We start from the raw sequence: 17,421 nt of genomic DNA, 5'->3' as shown, positions 1-17,421 counted from the left end.
CATAAATAAATTTGACGTGAAATAGTAATTGTAATATTTATAAACATTACAGCAAATTCCACCATCAAATCAAATTTGACTCCGTATGCTTTGTACTTTTTAGATGTGGGATAACATAAACTCTTAATAAAACCCAGAGCACTTCAAGGCTAGTGGCATGTGACTGCACTTTCCACTCTAAAAACCAAAGTTCGGTGACACTATAAATCCCAATTAATACACCAACCAGAAAGTTGGAATCAATTTAATCCTTTCCCGCGGAGCCCGGCGGGCTTTCAGACACCACTGTCTCTACCTAAAACTCAACACACACCAATAAACCCTCCTTCCTCCCTGCCCTCTTCAAATCTCACCTTTCATACACTTTTACATAATTATACATCTCTCTCTCATGTTCGCGGCGGAGCCACCTGCATCAGCCCCTGGTGTCGGCGTCGGCTACGGCATAGCCATTGCCGTCAGCATCCTCGTCCTCATCTCCGCCATCATGCTCGCTTCTTACGCCTGCGTTAAAGTTAAAGGCTCAACCGGCAGAGGTCACACAGGCGATGCCCCTTCTAACTACTACGAAGACCGCAACCGCCGCTTCTCCACCATAAGCAACTCAACGGAGCCTGTGGTGGTCCTCATGGGCCTCGACGATCCCACCATTGACTCGTACCCAAAGTTGGTACTCGGCGAAAGCCGGCGGATCCCTCAGCGCAACGACACCGTGTGCTCCATTTGCTTGTCCGAGTACAAGCCCAAGGATCAAGTACGGTGCATTCCGGACTGCCACCATTGTTTCCATGCAGAATGCGTCGATGAGTGGCTTCGCATGAGCGCCACGTGTCCGGTTTGTAGAAATTCTCCGGCTCCGTCCGCCGGTCCAAGCCCTCTGTCCGATTTGGTGCCACTGGCCTTCAATGCCAGGTGATTCTGATTCTGATTATTTTCAACTTCTTTCTTGATTAAAATCCAGGGTTTTTTTTCTAATTTACTTTCAATGGCGGGTTAGGGTATTCATCTTCAAATCACCGTGTGATCCGGATTCAAATCTTATCCTGTTCTTGTTCTTAAGAGTAGATTGGTCTAAAAGAAGTTGCTACACGAATTTTTATTTGCTTTTTAAGTTGGAGATTTTCACAAGTGACAATCTTTCGTCCTCGATGGAAGGAACACATGGGTAGTATATAGTATTAGTTGGTCCATCTTGATTTGCATTTACGTTCATGTTGGAGGTTAGACGACTTTGATTTGTTCACATTGAATACAAAGTTGTTGGATTGCCGTAGATTGCGCTTGAATTACTTACCTAAATTTTTTGTTTGATGTCAACTACTCTCTTTATTTATCTACTTGATATACTTTTGTTAGGCGGTTGGTCTGCTCTGCCCGCGGTTGTATACATTGACGCTGAATGTTATGGGTGTCAAATGAACTCATTAGATTGTTAATAGGTACCATTAAGGTCTATTTAGTTTGATTTCACATTACACCATTATTATCACTACCAATCTCACCACTATATTTATGATAATATCAAATTAAACGAGTCTTAACGAGTACCCATTAACAACTTAATGAGTTGATTTGTCACTTCTACCATGCGCAGAGAGGATTTATAGTATTGTTGGTTAAAAATATTTAATTGTACGTTCGTGGTACTCTGTTGATTCCCATTCCTTTTAGTAAAGAGCATTAGAAATGAATCAAATGATGGGATCACTGAACATGGAATTAGATCCATTTTGGACCTTAGTATCTGGAGCTTAGGGATCCATAAATTTGAGCTACACAATTGTGTGGAAAAGAAATAGGAGTCGTTGGTTTGTGTGAGGTGGGCTAGCGGAATGAGTTAATGAGAACCGTCATATTTAATTTGTGTGTTCTAAATTTATGAATTCCTGAGCTTTGAACACTAAAGTCCATAATGGGTCCAATTCCATTGAACATTTGAGCACAACAGTTTTTCACATTGTATTGTTTAGGAATATTTAGAAAACTGAAATAACATCACAAAGAATGGCTTCGACGGATTCTAAATCATACAAATCAAACTTATCCTAAAGCAAGATTGAAAAATTAGTAAACAAGATGTATGATCGTGATTATGAACTAAAGAAGCAAATCATCTGCTGCCAAAGGTTGATCTTGGATTCAAAACCTTAGGGGTCACAATGTTAGAAATTCAAGTTTTTTTACACAAAAACAACGCACGAAGTGTGCAAAAAAAAAAATCAGTTTGTTAACTGGGGCAATTCATTGATCACTTAGTGGACTTGTTGTCAGCTGAGTCATGTTGCGTACATATCAAAATATATTGACCATATGCCAAAGCAATTTGCTTAGTGTTATCGAGAGCATATGAGAATCGAACTCTATCGTGTGTTGTTGATATGCAAGCTGTCGAACTCTATCCAGTGTTGTTGATTTGAAGAGTCCCTGGACCTTCACATATATGTTTTCCAGCCTTCGGATGATCCCAGGACCATTTTGGTCCTTATGTCGATCTGTCATTGTCAGCCACCATATTCGTTTCTCGATAAATATGATTAAGAATATAATTTTGAATTTGTTGACAAGAAAACATCTTTCACTTTGTTTTGGCCAATGGAATGAACGCACAAAGAACGAAATATTATATAAGGATTTTTTGTTTGTAGTAAACTAATTCTTTTTAGAAACTTCACTTTTTCATGTTTGCCTTTTTTTCATCGTCGTCTTTCCTTTTCTTTGGAAAATTTACTACAAACAAATAAAGAAGCTATAAAAGGCTCTAGAAAAGACCAGTCCAAGTATACATACAGACAAATGCAGCAAAAGGCGCAACAAAAGGTTGAGTAAGAAGGCACTAGCTAGCCCAACGAACATTTGACAAAGCACTGACTAGCCTGGAAATAACAGCTCTGAGACTGTTAATGCCAGATATTGTGTTAGAGCAGTTCTCATTTAGGTTTAGATAATGTATTTAAATAATACAATGTTGGTTTAAATATAATCGCTACTAGTGGATTTAAATAGGGATTAAGAGATCAAGATGTTGAAGAATGCGATCTCACATTAGGGGTTGCACTCCTAATTACACTGAGATCTTTTGAGATAAAATCTAACACTTATTAGACAATACAGGTGGTCAAGTCAAGACAATATCAACACGACTATGAAATGTTGAGACAAGGATCTCTTGAGTGTGAAAAATTGGAGCTTCCTTTTCTACAGGGGAGTCCCCCATTGTTGTCCCCAATCAATGTGAAACTCATGTCATTGTTATCGTTCTTTGTTTGCTTGGATCTCTTCTGGAGTTGGCAATCTCTTATTAGCTGGAGAGGTTCTCTTATTGAAATAAAGGGTGTACTATCCACACATTTCTTTTTACTTCTCATACACCATTTGTTAATTTCTGTCCGTTGATCTTCTTCAATTCGTCCGATCCGACAGCCGAAAACTAAAAAAGTATGAAAGAATTAAAAAATGGTGTGTAAATATCACATCCCTTGAAATAATTATGAAATTGGGTATTCGGATTACTTATCTGTGCGGACCCAGATATTAAAATGACCGCATATCCCATCACTCCTAATTTAAGGCCCACCACTACCTCACAACTATAAAAGCGTGAGTTTTTTCTTTGTATGGAGGCAGGAAGCCACATAACAGATGCATGGAAATTTGCAATGATTAGTGCTCAAACTCGCAATTTTCTTTTTAATAGTTTTAGATTAAGATAATATCACGCATATATTAACTTGGAGCACTATCCTTTTGTCTATAACAAATAACAAACCCTTTTCGTCATAAAACATTTTCATACTCTATTTTAACAGGTTATGGGAAACCATTTTATTTTCAAATTTTTGATTTTTACTTATTATTATTTTTAATTGAAAACTTGTTTGATTATTAACTGAAATTTCAATAAAGTTGTTTTTGTATTTTAGATGAAAACTGAAAATAGTTATCAAACGAAAGAACTTGAAAAATGAAAATAAAATGGTTTTTGGATGACAACTAAGATTTTAAGTTTGTTAATTATTGATTCTAAGAGAAATGAAAATAAAAAGGGAAAATGTCAGGGAGATCATGTCTTTAGATTATGTATGTAGACAACATGATATGACGGTTGATAATCGAATTTTTTATTTAATGATTCAAAAACAAAATTTAACTATCAACAATTACATCATATGGTTTACAAAATAAACTTCAACTGGATAGTCTCTAGTATCACTTGAAAAGAAAAGTAAGTGAGGTAAGATATAAAGTCAGCCAACACAACAACCATATTTGGAGGCGAGGCACCAAACAACCATATTTGCAATGATTTCATTTTCTTATGTATTTTTTTAGTAATGCTAGGTAGAACAAAATTTTTAAATCAAATTTATAAATTAAATGATGTGGTTGTAAATAATTAGATTATTAGTTAAGTGTCGATTAACGTGCTTATTTCTTGTTGATGACATCTCATTTAGTTTGTAATTTGGTTTTAAAAATTAATATTCCTAACCTTACTCGTATATTTTGTCAGCATTTGCAACATGCCTCCGTTTTGGTGGGTTCTTTTTCGTGGTCTACCGTCACTATATATATATATATATATATATATATATATATATATATATATATATATATATATATATATATATATTCAATTATATACTCCAGAAAAGCTATGGTTTTGAGAGTTGATTAAGACACATAGATATGTTAGTCATCTTCTCAACTTCTCCTCAAATTCCGATGACCTTCCTAGCAGTTAAAATATTGGAAAGTTGGATAGTGGTTGCCTTGGCTGGATTCAGAAAATTTGGGTCTCCACAAAAAGTGAAGTTACAAGTAGGCTCGATGGGTTCTGTAGTCAAATGTCTTCTGATATCCTAGCTATTCTTGTATAATAATTGTACGAATAAATATCCATTGTGTTAAATAGACATTTCATGAATTGGAGACATGATTTTTTAGTCAATGCAGTTTTTTTTTTTTTTAATCAGTACTCAATGATGTTTAAGCTTCAGTTTTCTTTGTGTTTCTATAATTCATGAAGCTAAATTTAACAACCAAACAATTTAATACCCATATATGTATCATCAGTTATTGTTACGGCTTAGTGATATTTTTTTTTATTTTGTAAGTGAGTGATCTTAGGTTCAATTCTCGAGAATGACGAGTTCGAAACTAATTTATCTCGTATCTTTTAGTGTAAATATGTCGTTATATAAAAAACACTCATATACATACACGTTTGACTTTGTACGTGCCAATTTTGAAAAACTCCCTCGCAAGTAGCTTGACCATAATTTTTTTGAGACAAACCATCAGTACTGTTAAACTTAATACAAGAAAATTAAGGCGAAGACCAAAGCAAATGACGATAATATACGTTGGATAACCAAAGAAGAAATAATACATAGATTCAAACCTTGAGAGTATCCAGGGAGTAATTAACTTCCTAGCATGATTGTAGGATTAGTAGACATGCGTATGCAATGTAAAGAAACTGGTCAGTCCTAAAAAAAATAAACTTAGTGCATGCTTTTCAATTGGCAGAAACATTAAAAAGGCCCACGAAAATTCAAAGGTTAATCGACGAGAAAAATCGTATGCACAAATGAGTCCCAAAACGCTGTTAAATAATCAGAGAAAGGCAGAGAAACGTAAATGTAGAGGTTAAAAATGCCACGCTGGCATGTTTACTTTGTTTTTACTAGAAGCAATGGAAAGTGGTATTTCATTGAACTTTACAAAGATTACAAAGGTTTCCAATTTAGTACATAACTTCAGTGACCAAAAAATTGATCTGGAGTGTTGTGCAATCAAACAAATTACAATAAGCCCATATCCGACCACAAGCACAGCCTTACCCTACAAAACATCATCAGTACAAATTTGTCACAATAACATGATAGACACAACAAACCTATACTGACGACCACATAGGTCATTGTAGAAGTGCAAGGCCACATAAAATCATCTCAAGCGAGACCACATAAAGTCCTTGTTGAAAGACTAGACCACAAACTCATCACTTAAAGCAAAGTCAACATCCAGTCATCGTAAATACAACACTTGCAGGGCGAGGCTACAAAACCAACTACACACTACTCTGAGCAAGTGGCCATCAATCAGCTCATCTCAGCGACTAGGACAATAACCAAGACAACACCTTCACCACACTAGTGAGCTCCACTACATCCATGAGTAAATCAGGTTACACAAGGGCGAAGTCATCTGATGTGGTTGCACAAGGCAGTAACGCCATCAGATTTGAATAAGGCAACGAGTAACCTGGACCTGTGGGTGCAAGGCTGCAACCACCAAATTGGTCGAGGAGAGTGTCACCACTATGGAAACAAGCTGATGGAAGTGGAACTTGTTAAAATGCATGAAATAAACATGTTGGAATAATGGTGTTGGATGACTAGTGAAATTAGGCTAGTCAACTTTCTTGTTCAAAGTTAGGCAAGTTAGGTTAGTCAAGCAAGATAGGTAAGTTAGGCAAAATTAGGCTTATGATCTTTTTCTTCCCTATATATATGTTTCATCTTGTAATTGTTTCATCAAGCAAATATACATCAAAATTCAATATGTATCAGAGCTGTGATCTGGGAAAAACCACAAAACACAGCTCTAAAGCAGCCACGAGGTCAACCATTCTAGGCATGGCCTCTCATTCAAAATGGGAAAATCCCAACCACTCGCTCTATCTCCACCACTCGGATCAACCTGGTGCAATCCTCGTACCACAACCATTGGTGGAAGACAACTACAACACATGGGTTCAATCCATGAGTATGGCCTTAACGGTCAAGAACAAACTTGGTTTTGTTGATGGAACGATCAACAAACCAAGTGAGGATAATTTTGAGAAGCTGCAGCAATGGAATCGCTGCAACAACTTGGTCAAGACATGGCTACTAGGCTCCATGTCAAAGGAGATTTCAGGGAGTGTCATCAACTACAAGGATGCTCGACAAATGTGGACCGATCTGCAGGAGAGGTTCTCACATGTGAATATAGTTCAGCTGTTCCATGTTGAGAACGAGATCCATGATTGCGTCCAAAGCAATATGAGTGTAAGTTCTTACTTCACTAAACTTAAAAGTTTATGGGATGAACGTGATACTTTGTGTTCCATTCCAGCATGCAGTTGTGGAACAAAGAATGAGATGAACTCATATGTTGAAACTCAGAAAACCATGAAGTTCCTTATGGGACTGAACGAATCGTATGCTACGGTTCGAAGCAATACTCTTCTTCTCGAACCACTGCCTACGGTGAACAAGGCATATGCGTTGGTCCTTCGACATGAACGCCAGGCAGAGGTTTCCAATGGGAAAAGCACACAACTAGAAACTGCTGTCTTTGCAGTGAAGAATCTGTGGCGAGAACCTACACCTGAAGACAAGGAGATGCGATGTGGAAAGTGCAATAAAACCAATCACATCACCAAAAATTGTCGTGCACATCTCAAGTGCACTTTTTGCGGATGGAAAGGCCACACCTTCGATTTCTCTCAAAAACGGAAAGCAGCCACAGAGACCGAATCCAATCGTCTCTTTTCTTCAAAGGGGAATCAAGTTTCACAAAGTAACAAGCAAGAGACAGTGCCTAATTTCCCATTCTCTCAGGAGGACTGCAAGCAAATCCTTCAGATGTTGAACAAGAACAAATCATCATTTGCCAATCAAGTCAGTAATCTTCCTAGTCATGAAGAACTTTCAGGTAAAGCCTTCTCTTTTTCATGTAAAGGAACCAAAAAGTATTTACCTTTATTTAACAATAAGGCTTGTGATTTGGAAAAATGTTTAATTTGCCCATTGGCCAAACAAACAAGATCACCCTTTCCTTTGAGCTCTATTTCTACCAAATCATGTTTTGAATTATTGCATATTGATATTTGGGGTGGTTATCAAGTTGTTTCTATTTCAGGTGCCAAGTATTTCCTTACCATCGTAGATGACTACACTGAAGCACTTGGGTTTATTTGATGAAACATAAATCTGACACAAAAGACATTTTAGTCGGATTCATTCAAATGATTGAGACTCAATTCAATACCAGAGTTCAAATCATACGAAGTGACAATGGCCCTGAGTTTAAGCTTGAGCAATTTTATGCTCTCAAAGGCATCATACATCAATCTAGTTGTGTCAACACACCACAACAAAATGGTGTTGCCGAACGTAAACACCGGCATTTGCTCAATGTTGCTCAGGCTCTGCTCTTTCAAGCTTGTTTGCCAAAACGTTTTTGGGGGGATGCAATCTTAACCTCAACCTACCTCATCAATAGAACACCCACTCCACTTCTCCAAGGTAAAACACCTTACGAAAAATTGTTTCACAAAGCACCTAACTATTCCCATTTAAAGGTTTTCGGTAGTTTATGTTTTGCTTCTACACACGCCCAAAGGCCATCTAAATTCGACCCCCGTGCAATCCAATGCATTTTTCTTGGGTATCCTTATGGTCAAAAGGGTTATAAATTGTTTGATATAAAACACAATAAGACTTTTGTTTCTAGGGATGTTGTTTTTTTTTAAGATCATTTTCCATTCCAAAATCATACCACTTCCGCTGCCCCGTCTCCATCAAACATTACACCCTCACCCATCACGTTTGACTTGACCTCTCCCATTGAGTCGCACTCAAGCCTTGCACCCGAAGAAATAAACATCACCTCTCCCACACTTGCCGACATCACACCACTCTCATCTCCTTTACCTACTACAACTCCACCACCAGATACCTTATCAACACCTTCACATACCCTACACTCTTCACCACCTCCAACCACTCCATCACCAGACCAACCACCTCCACTCCGTCGTAGCACTCGACCGACCAAAACTTCCACATTTTTGCAGGACTTTCATGTTGAGGTGGCCCTCCCTTCCCGTGTTGCTCCCACATCTTCCACAAGCATGGTCCAGTCATCAGGTACATCTCACCCCATATCTCGTTATTTATCTTATGACCATGTATCCCCCACTCACAAAACCTTTCTCACCACCCTCACCATTATCAAATAACCCATCAGTTTTTCGCAAGCTGTTCAGGATCCAAAATGGCGTGACGCCATGCAAAAAGAGATTGTTGCCCTTCATGACAATCGCACTTGGACTCTTGTGCCCTTACCACCTCACAAACATCCCATCGGTTGCAAATGGATCTATAAGGTGAAGCTTAAACTTGACGGCAGTGTTGAACGCTACAAAGCTCGTCTCGTTGCTAAAGGCTACAGTCAAATTGAGGGGCTTGATTATCGGGAAACTTTTGCTCCAGTTGCCAAGCTCACCACCGTCCGTGTCCTCCTGAGTATTGCCTCCATACGAGGCTGGCATCTTCATCAACTTGATGTGAACAACGCATTTTTGCATGGTGACTTATACGAGGAGGTTTATATGTCCCTGCCTCCTGGGTTCGGACGAAAGAGGGAGACACGAGTATGCAAATTACACAAATCCATTTATGGTTTAAAACAGGCCTCGAGACAATGGTTTATCAAGCTGTCTAGTGCTCTCAAGACTACTGGTTTTCATCAATCATGGTCAGATTACTCATTGTTCGTCCGAAACCGTCAAGGCAGTTTTATGGCATTACTTGTGTATGTTGATGACGTGATACTTGCAGGTAACAATTTGAGAGAAATTGAAGAGACTAAACTCTTCCTTTCCCAACATTTTAAACTAAAGGATTTGGGAAAACTCAAATACTTTTTGGGGATAGAAGTTGCAAGATCTAAACAAGGGATTGCCTTGTGCCAACGCAAATATGCGTTGGAGATACTAGAAGATGCTGGGTTCCTTGGTGCGAAGCCCTCACGATTACCAATGGAACCAAACCTGTCCCTTACACAAACTGATGGGACGCTCCTACATGATCCTTCTTCATACAGGCGACTCGTAGGGAGGCTGATTTACTTAACCATCACGCGGCCTGACCTAACTTATATGGTTAATATGTTGAGCCAATTCATGGACAAGCCACGACAACCTCACATTGAAGCGGTGCATAAGGTTCTCAGGTACATCAAACAATCTCCTGGACAGGGAATTCTTTTGCCTTCTACAGGTTCACTACAATTACAAGCCTTTTGTGATGCTGATTGGGCTCGGTGTAAAGACACTAGAAGGTCAATAACCGGTTTTTGTATCTTCCTTGGACAAGCACCGATATCTTGGAAAACGAAGAAACAAAGCACAATATCTCGTTCTAGTGCAGAGGCAGAATACCGTTTTATGGCTACTACTTGTTGTGAAGTTATATGGCTAAGAAACATTTTGAAGGACTTGCAAGTAAATCATGCACAACCAGTCACAATGTTTTGTGATAATCAAGCTGCCATGCACATTGCTTCGAACCCAGTGTTTCATGAACGAACGAAGCATATAGAGATAGACTGTCACCTAGTACGTGAGAAGATTCAAATGGGAATGGTGCAAACAGCTTACATACGGACCTCGAATCAACCTGCAGACTTGTTCACCAAACCACTAAGCTCGGCACAATTTGAGGTCTTAATTAGCAAGTTGGGTGTCATCGACATTCACACTCCAACTTGAGGGGGAGTGTTAAAATGCATGAAATAAACATGTTGGAATAATGGTGTTGGATGACTAGTGAAATTAGGCTAGTCAACTTTCTTGTTCAAAGTTAGGCAAGTTAGGTTAGTCAAGCAAGATAGGTAAGTTAGGCAAAATTAGGCTTATGATCTTTTTCTTCCCTATATATATGTTTCATCTTGTAATTGTTTCATCAAGCAAATATACATCAAAATTCAATAGAACCAACCCACTAGCAACCACAAAACCTACCCTAACCATGAATCTCACCCAAATAAAGAAAGAGAACTTGAAACGAGCATGGCCCAAATATGAGTAGAGGCTCAAAGCCATGAAGGAGCTACTCACAAAATGGTGGGGAAGAGCTAGGGAGTAGAGAGAATGAGCTACATAAGTTAAGAAGGGTAGGGGAGACATGGGGTAGGGAGGCAGCGAGGTGAATGGGAAGGTTAGTGGAGGGAATACTAGAGGTGGAGGGGTTAGCAGAGGGTTAAGAAGTGAGAGAGAGGCTAGGAGAAAGGTAGGGAGTGGCTCCATTGACCCCAAGTCAGAGCAAGGGGTCGGCGATTTAGATTGCAGAAAATCTACGGTTTTGTTTTGGGAGGGACGGTTGGGGAGAGACAAAGGGAGGTAGGGAAATTATTGAAAATTTTGAACCAAGGGCGGAGCCAAGATATTGTTTTTGGGTGGGCAGACTAAAATAATTAACATAAAGTAACATAAATTTTTGCGTACCTACATAAAATTATATAATAATACATGAATATAAAACTCTAAAATCTGAACTAATAATCCAAACTAACATAACAAGTAATACAATTTCATTTTTTCCTTAAAAAGTCTTGCATTAATTACGTATTAACTTATAGTTTTTATTAGAATTGGGTGGGGTATGTATAAGTATAATAGGTTAAAGTAGGTTAGTACATAGACTATTAGCAAGAGTTCAAACTAAAGCTCCCTAGGCTACTGCCAACCTTAGTCGTGGGTGTAGCTCTGCCATTGTTTTGAACTCGTTCAAACTATTGAAAAATGCTAGGATGTTTACTTATATGGAGTAATCTTTGGCTTCCCTATGTTTGCTAAAACATGAGTATTTGAATTGTTTCGATTCTTATCTTCTAATGTGTTTCCTTCTTTTCCTTCCCGATTCATAACTTACCCGAAACATGTTAGTAAAAAAGTCGAGTCTTTCAAATGAAGGACTTCTTTGCATGCACGGGCGTGTGAGGGCCAAGTAAAAACTCACAAGTTTTACGTATAAATGCTTGTGTGAAATTTGAGTCTACCTTTTCTCCTACAAATCAGAAATTCCTAGGAAGTAAATAAAAAATAAAAGAGAAGAAAAGAAAAGATGTGCGGAGAGCAATAGTATATTAAAATGTCATTAGCATTCACGTCTATTTTCTTTATTAGAATTTTCCATATTTAGAGTACGTAACGACTTTTTGGAGTGATGACAAAAGCTCACTAGCTACTCTTATTAATTCAAAGTACAAAATAACATCGTTTTGGGCACACACAGTACAAATATAAGTACACTTAACCCTTAACCCTTAATCCATGCAACAAGTTTTCTCCAGTGATCAGGCCTAACAATTAACTTTTATCTAGGGTTTATTAAAGCCTAAATCCTAATTTTATTCTACTAACTAAGCTTATTAACAACCCCAATTATGGCTATACATAATTATATATAACATGACGATCACACTACGAAACCTCAGTCAAAGTTTCCTATACATACAATCCAAAAGACATCACATCACAAACCCTAACCCTACGGTTACGTAACTGGTAATTACAGTATCAACCTAGAGAATATATATATATATATATAAAGTTTTAACGAAACACTTTCGGTATTATTCACTTTTAACGAAATACCACATTTTTACCTTTCCCTGATACTTTTCACTACACATCTATTTGTCATCTTCATTAAAACTATAGTTTTTTTTTTAATTTTTCGTTAGTTTTCTTCTAATTTAATGTGTGTATACCCTCAAATATAATACAAAACTATAAATACAGAATAGTAAATGTAGCGTACACAAGTCAATGGTGCCACACGCATAAGCAGCGCGAATGCAGCCCATTGGTACATGTAATATTCCAGGAACACGCTTTTATTTACTAACAAGATCCTCTCCCGAATCCTTTTGATGAGGATCATGAAAATTCGTAAATTGTGTCCGTTCACCATACAATGTGCGATCAATTTTTGTCAGGTACTGTTTGTAATTAATTTTAAATAAAAATATTTAAAATGATTTCTAATAGTACGATGTATGATAAACAGAAATGATTCACGGATCTTTAAAATCCTCACAAAATTGATCCGGCGAAAATCCGAATTCTTTTATTTAATCGGCGTCAATCAAGTCAACTTTTATTTTAATCGAGTTGGTGATGACCTAGTATTTTTATTTGCATAGCTTACCATTCTTGAAAAACTGAACCGCGTCGAATCTTCTTTCCAGTTTCCGACAACCTTCTCAGTTCCCACACACTTCCAACTCCTATATAAAGGGTCGTGTCAAGGTCTCATATCCACATACTCTGACACTACCTGTAGCACTACTAAGAATTATCACGTAATCTAGATATATCCATATATATATGAACCATGGTCTGCCAGAAGGTTCTTGTTGATGAGGTGTCTGGTTGGCTGAGAGTGTTCGCCGATGGCTCAGTTGATCGGACATGGACTGGACCGCCTCAAGTCCAGTTCATGACCGAGCCAGTCGCACCACATGATGAATTCATCGATGGAGTTGCCACCCGAGATGTTTGCGTCAACGAAAACCTACGGCTACGAATTTATCTACCGGAGACAAACCCCGATGATTCTTTGAAGCTCCCTGTAATCCTTCATCTCCACGGAGGTGGCTTTTGTATAAGCCAGGCTGATTGGTACATGTACTACCAAATGTACACCAAGCTCGTACGCTCAGCCAAAGCCATTTGTATCTCTGTCTACTTAAGGCTCGCACCCGAGCACCGTCTCCCCGCTCCAATCATCGACGGCTTCTATGCGCTGCTCTGGCTTCGTTCCGTTGCACAAGGTGAATCATACGAGCAGTGGCTAGTCAGTCACGCAGACTTCAACCGTGTCTTTCTCATAGGGGACAGCTCGGGTGGAAATCTCGTACATGAAGTTGCCGCTCGAGCAGGGAAGGTGGATTTGCGTCCGTTGAGGCTAGCAGGTGGGATCCCTATCCACCCTGGATTCGTTCGATCAGTGAGGAGTAGGTCGGAGTTGGAGCAGCCAGAGTCACCTATGCTAACCCTAGACATGGTGGACAAGTTTCTGAGCTTGGCTCTGCCATTGGGGTCGACTAAGGACCATCCGATAACTTGTCCGATGGGCTCCAGAGCACCGTCTTTAGATACTCTGAAGCTGCCGCCGTTTCTTCTATGCATTGCTGAGATGGACATGATAGTAGACACAGAGATGGAATATTATGACGCCATGAAGAGGGCTAAGAAGGACGTGGAGCTTCTGATTAGTCCAGGGATGAGTCATAGCTTTTATCTTAACAAGATTGCGGTGGATATGGATCCTCAAACGGCTGAACAAACTGAGGCTCTAATTTCTGGGATAAAAAATTTCGTCAACAACCACTAATAAAATCGACCATGTAATTGGTAATAACGTTACTATATATATTTGGCCATATATGGGTCGTTTGCTTCATGCCCAATGTCTAATAAATATAAACTTTCGAAATGAAAAAAAAAATTGCAATTTTCTTATGTTTTGCTGCTTCTTTTTTTCCCCTTATTTAACACGAAGAATTTATGTAAATTTAGATTAAATTCTTGAAATGATGATTCATATCCATATAGTGGTTCATATTCATCATGTATATATCTAACCTGGTATTTTGAATGGGGATCTTCAGTTGGTGTCCTTTGACCTTTCTCTCTGACCTTGCTCTCATAGGTTGAAATGTGGTGTGTGCTTATTGTTATAGCATTATACCTACTATTCTTTTTGAACCAACCCAGAGGTTCGAAAATCCCCATAGCGCCAGTAGATATGGGCATTTTTCTTCGGAGTAGGATTCTCTCCCCTCTTTTTCCCCCACCCCTTCCATCCCCTCATATTTGAACGGTCACGGTTAAGCCACATCAACATCTTATATTAATTGTTTACAGCAAGAGAAAGACAAAATAAGAGAATGTAAGAGAAGATGATGGAAATTGATGGAAAGATGAGGGAAGAGAATTCTAGTCCTTTTTCTTCACCTAATCTAGCCCAAACGTTATTCTACACTAACTTCCGCATTAAAAAAAGGAGAAGATTTGAACATTAAAAAACAGTAGATTTGAACAGGAAAGCCGTAATCACGGGGACAAACTAACATAATTCTTTAAATTCCCTAAATTGGTCATTTTCTCAAATTTTATCTTCTCTTTTGTTAATAATGGTCTCGCAGTAAATTAGAAAGAAAAAAAAAGAGGTAAATTACATTTTCTTAAATCTTATCTGCTCTATCTCCAAGTCCATCTAGTTTTGGAGCCGGTTGTTTATTTAGCTTTTCGTGTTGTAGTTGGTTGTATCTTGGTTCCGGTTGATTTTTGTTGTTGCTTTTGGTTTTTAATGAAAATTTGTTTCGACAAAAAAGTCTGCTTTGGGAAAAGCCTAAAAAAAAAAAGGTTTACTCTAACCTGCCAACATGATATATTTAACAAGTGTTAAAAAACCCTCAAAGAAAAATTCTTAATCTATTTACTCTAACTTGACAACAATATATAAAAGATAATAAATATTGGATTTTATGTTGATTGAGGGGTTATTTTTGGACTAGATTCCAAATGTCTTACGGCTGATGGACTAGAATCTCCTGTAAAATATGACAAGCTTCATAGGTTTCTCAAGAACAATACGATTTTTGATACACTGACCGAAACCGTGCCAAATAATAAGGAAGTGTATGATATTTGGATCATAAGGTAACATACACCTCATATATATGTTTGTTCTTGTTTCGATGATCACGCATTTATCATTTATCTATACTCATTTCCTCATTTGTTACTACTTTTTGATCTAATAGATGAATGCCAACACATCCTCGCATATGGTAGCTGCAAAAGCTAATGACCACATACGGAATACCAAAATGCAAAATATAGGATATGCGAGATTGTGTTGTATTCATCTACATTAAATTAAGAAGTCGAACAAAATGGAAATAATATATAAATGCGTGATCATCAAATAAGTAAAAACATATCTATGATAGACTTGTTACCTCATCGAAAAAATCATACACTTCTTTGTTAGTTGACACGGTTTCTTTATAACTTTTCCACAAACACTTGATAGACATATCCTGTTGCCAAGTTAGAGTAAACATAAAAAGGTCGTACCCAGTGCACAAGACTCCCGCTTTACGCAGGGTCTGGGAGAGGTGAATGTCGGCTAGCCTTACCCCCATTTATGGAGAGGCTGCTCCTAAGTCTCGAACCCGAGACCTACCGCTCATGGGCGAAGGCACTTACCATCGCACTAAGTGCGACCTCTTCAAGTTAGAGTAAACATATTAAAAAAATTTCTTTAAGACTTTTCCTCAAACACTTTGTACACTATTTTGTTTTTTTTGGTCAAAGTACATTTACATTACAAGCCAAAAGTCAGCAACAGGACCGAACCAGAGCAAAGATACACCAAAGGAGACCAAAAACTAAACAAACAACCAGCTCCAAAACTGGATACAGATTAGGCAGCTAACGAGCCACACCCAGGACGAAGAGACTACATAAAGCTAAGATAAGGAGAAAGAAATTCAGAAGATTGCATCGTGTTTCATAAGGCCTAAGGGGGACGATTCACCCAAAGACGATTGTTCATTGATAGACACTAATAAATCTTATCTTTGAACAGAAATTTGTGAATAAAAATTATTTTGGTGTCAATTGATCGTTAAGGTTGAAGGGGTTAATCTTTGATTGATTTACACTCAGTTCCTTGGTTGACAATGCTTTCCATTAGTCCCGAACGCCTAGATGGAATTGTTGAAACAGTCAGATTGGACATTTATACCATGGTGTTTGTGTCCCAGTAATCGTTATTGACAAATGAAACTGCATTTATGGTTGTTGTTCATTGAACTAGGGTTGGAGCCGAGTCTACGATCGAATTCTTCAAGTAATGGTCCCCTTACTAGTTACGAAGTTTGAAGTTTGGAAATTAATTATCTAAAATCCGTAGACCTTCCGAGGTCATGATTTATATTTTCGAATAGAGCTCGATCACACGAACGCATAGGCGCAAACTATTCGTAAAACGATTTATAACGAAAAAGTTGTTAACGTTTAAAGTTAGAGACATTCTTGTAATTTTGACCCTCATTTAGAATTCTTCATATTTTCTAGAGCCATGAGATGTGCCACGTGTTTGGTTGGGATGAAAAGAAAAGAAGAGAAAGGAGAGAGGAAGGGGGAAGAGACGGCCAATCAGAAAAAGGAGGAGGAGGATGGGCCAATGGGAAAGGGAAGAAAGGAAGGAAAAGAGGGGAGAAGAAAAGGAGGGGGAAAACCAGGTCTCTCTTGACCCTTGCGATCCGACCGGTGGAAACCATGGAACCTGATGGTTTCCCAGTCAATTTCCAGCGAATTAAGTTGAGATACCACTTGGAAAACATTTCACGACCCTCCCTCTTCCATTTCTACCCAAGATCAGAAGGAATTTGGTTGTAGTTTGGTGCAAAATCACCATGGGTGCCGTGGGAAACCTTGCCCGAGATCCACCATTTGTGAAATGATCTCCTTCAATTACCACCAACAAAACACTCCTCTAGAGGTCAGGAACCCAAACAGATTTGGGGGGCGGCGAAGCACTGGAGGTGAAGGATCGAAGTCAC

General features: G+C 38.4%; 3 protein-coding genes across 3 annotated transcripts; all 3 read left to right on the top strand.

Moving 5' to 3' along the window:
* The first annotated feature begins 158 nt into the window (after nt 1–158).
* LOC114823184 (putative RING-H2 finger protein ATL69) lies at nt 159–1,355 on the top strand. The gene has a single exon (XM_029098595.2). The coding sequence runs from the start codon at nt 392–394 to the stop codon at nt 914–916; it is 525 nt and encodes a 174-aa protein (XP_028954428.1). The 5' UTR covers nt 159–391; the 3' UTR covers nt 917–1,355.
* A 5,286-nt stretch (nt 1,356–6,641) lies between these two features.
* LOC114823182 (uncharacterized) lies at nt 6,642–7,970 on the top strand. Its single transcript, XM_070813022.1, has 2 exons — nt 6,642–7,704; nt 7,912–7,970. Exons 1-2 carry the CDS (start codon nt 6,642–6,644, stop codon nt 7,968–7,970), a joined length of 1,122 nt encoding a protein of 373 aa, XP_070669123.1.
* Nucleotides 7,971–13,094: 5,124 nt separating this feature from the next.
* Nucleotides 13,095–14,305, top strand: LOC114821962 (probable carboxylesterase 17). The gene has a single exon (XM_029095634.2). It carries the CDS (start codon nt 13,176–13,178, stop codon nt 14,175–14,177), a length of 1,002 nt encoding a protein of 333 aa, XP_028951467.1. The 5' UTR covers nt 13,095–13,175; the 3' UTR covers nt 14,178–14,305.
* Nucleotides 14,306–17,421: the final 3,116 nt, after the last annotated feature.

Source organism: Malus domestica, chromosome 02 (assembly GCF_042453785.1).
Source record: "Malus domestica chromosome 02, GDT2T_hap1".
Lineage (NCBI taxonomy): Eukaryota > Viridiplantae > Streptophyta > Magnoliopsida > Rosales > Rosaceae > Malus > Malus domestica.
This window is presented reverse-complemented; position numbering and strand designations above follow the sequence as displayed.

What these genes read in the sequence shown, in the direction of transcription:
- LOC114823184 (XM_029098595.2), top strand. Translation starts at nt 392, where the DNA reads ATGTTCGCGGCGGAGCCACCTGCATCAGCCCCTGGTGTCGGCGTCGGC.
- LOC114823182 (XM_070813022.1), top strand. Translation starts at nt 6,642, where the DNA reads ATGGCCTCTCATTCAAAATGGGAAAATCCCAACCACTCGCTCTATCTC. An exon ending in TAGTCATGAAGAACTTTCAG is followed by an intron (nt 7,705 to 7,911) that starts GTAAAGCCTTCT and finishes TTTCTATTTCAG; the next exon opens with GTGCCAAGTATTTCCTTACC.
- LOC114821962 (XM_029095634.2), top strand. Translation starts at nt 13,176, where the DNA reads ATGGTCTGCCAGAAGGTTCTTGTTGATGAGGTGTCTGGTTGGCTGAGA.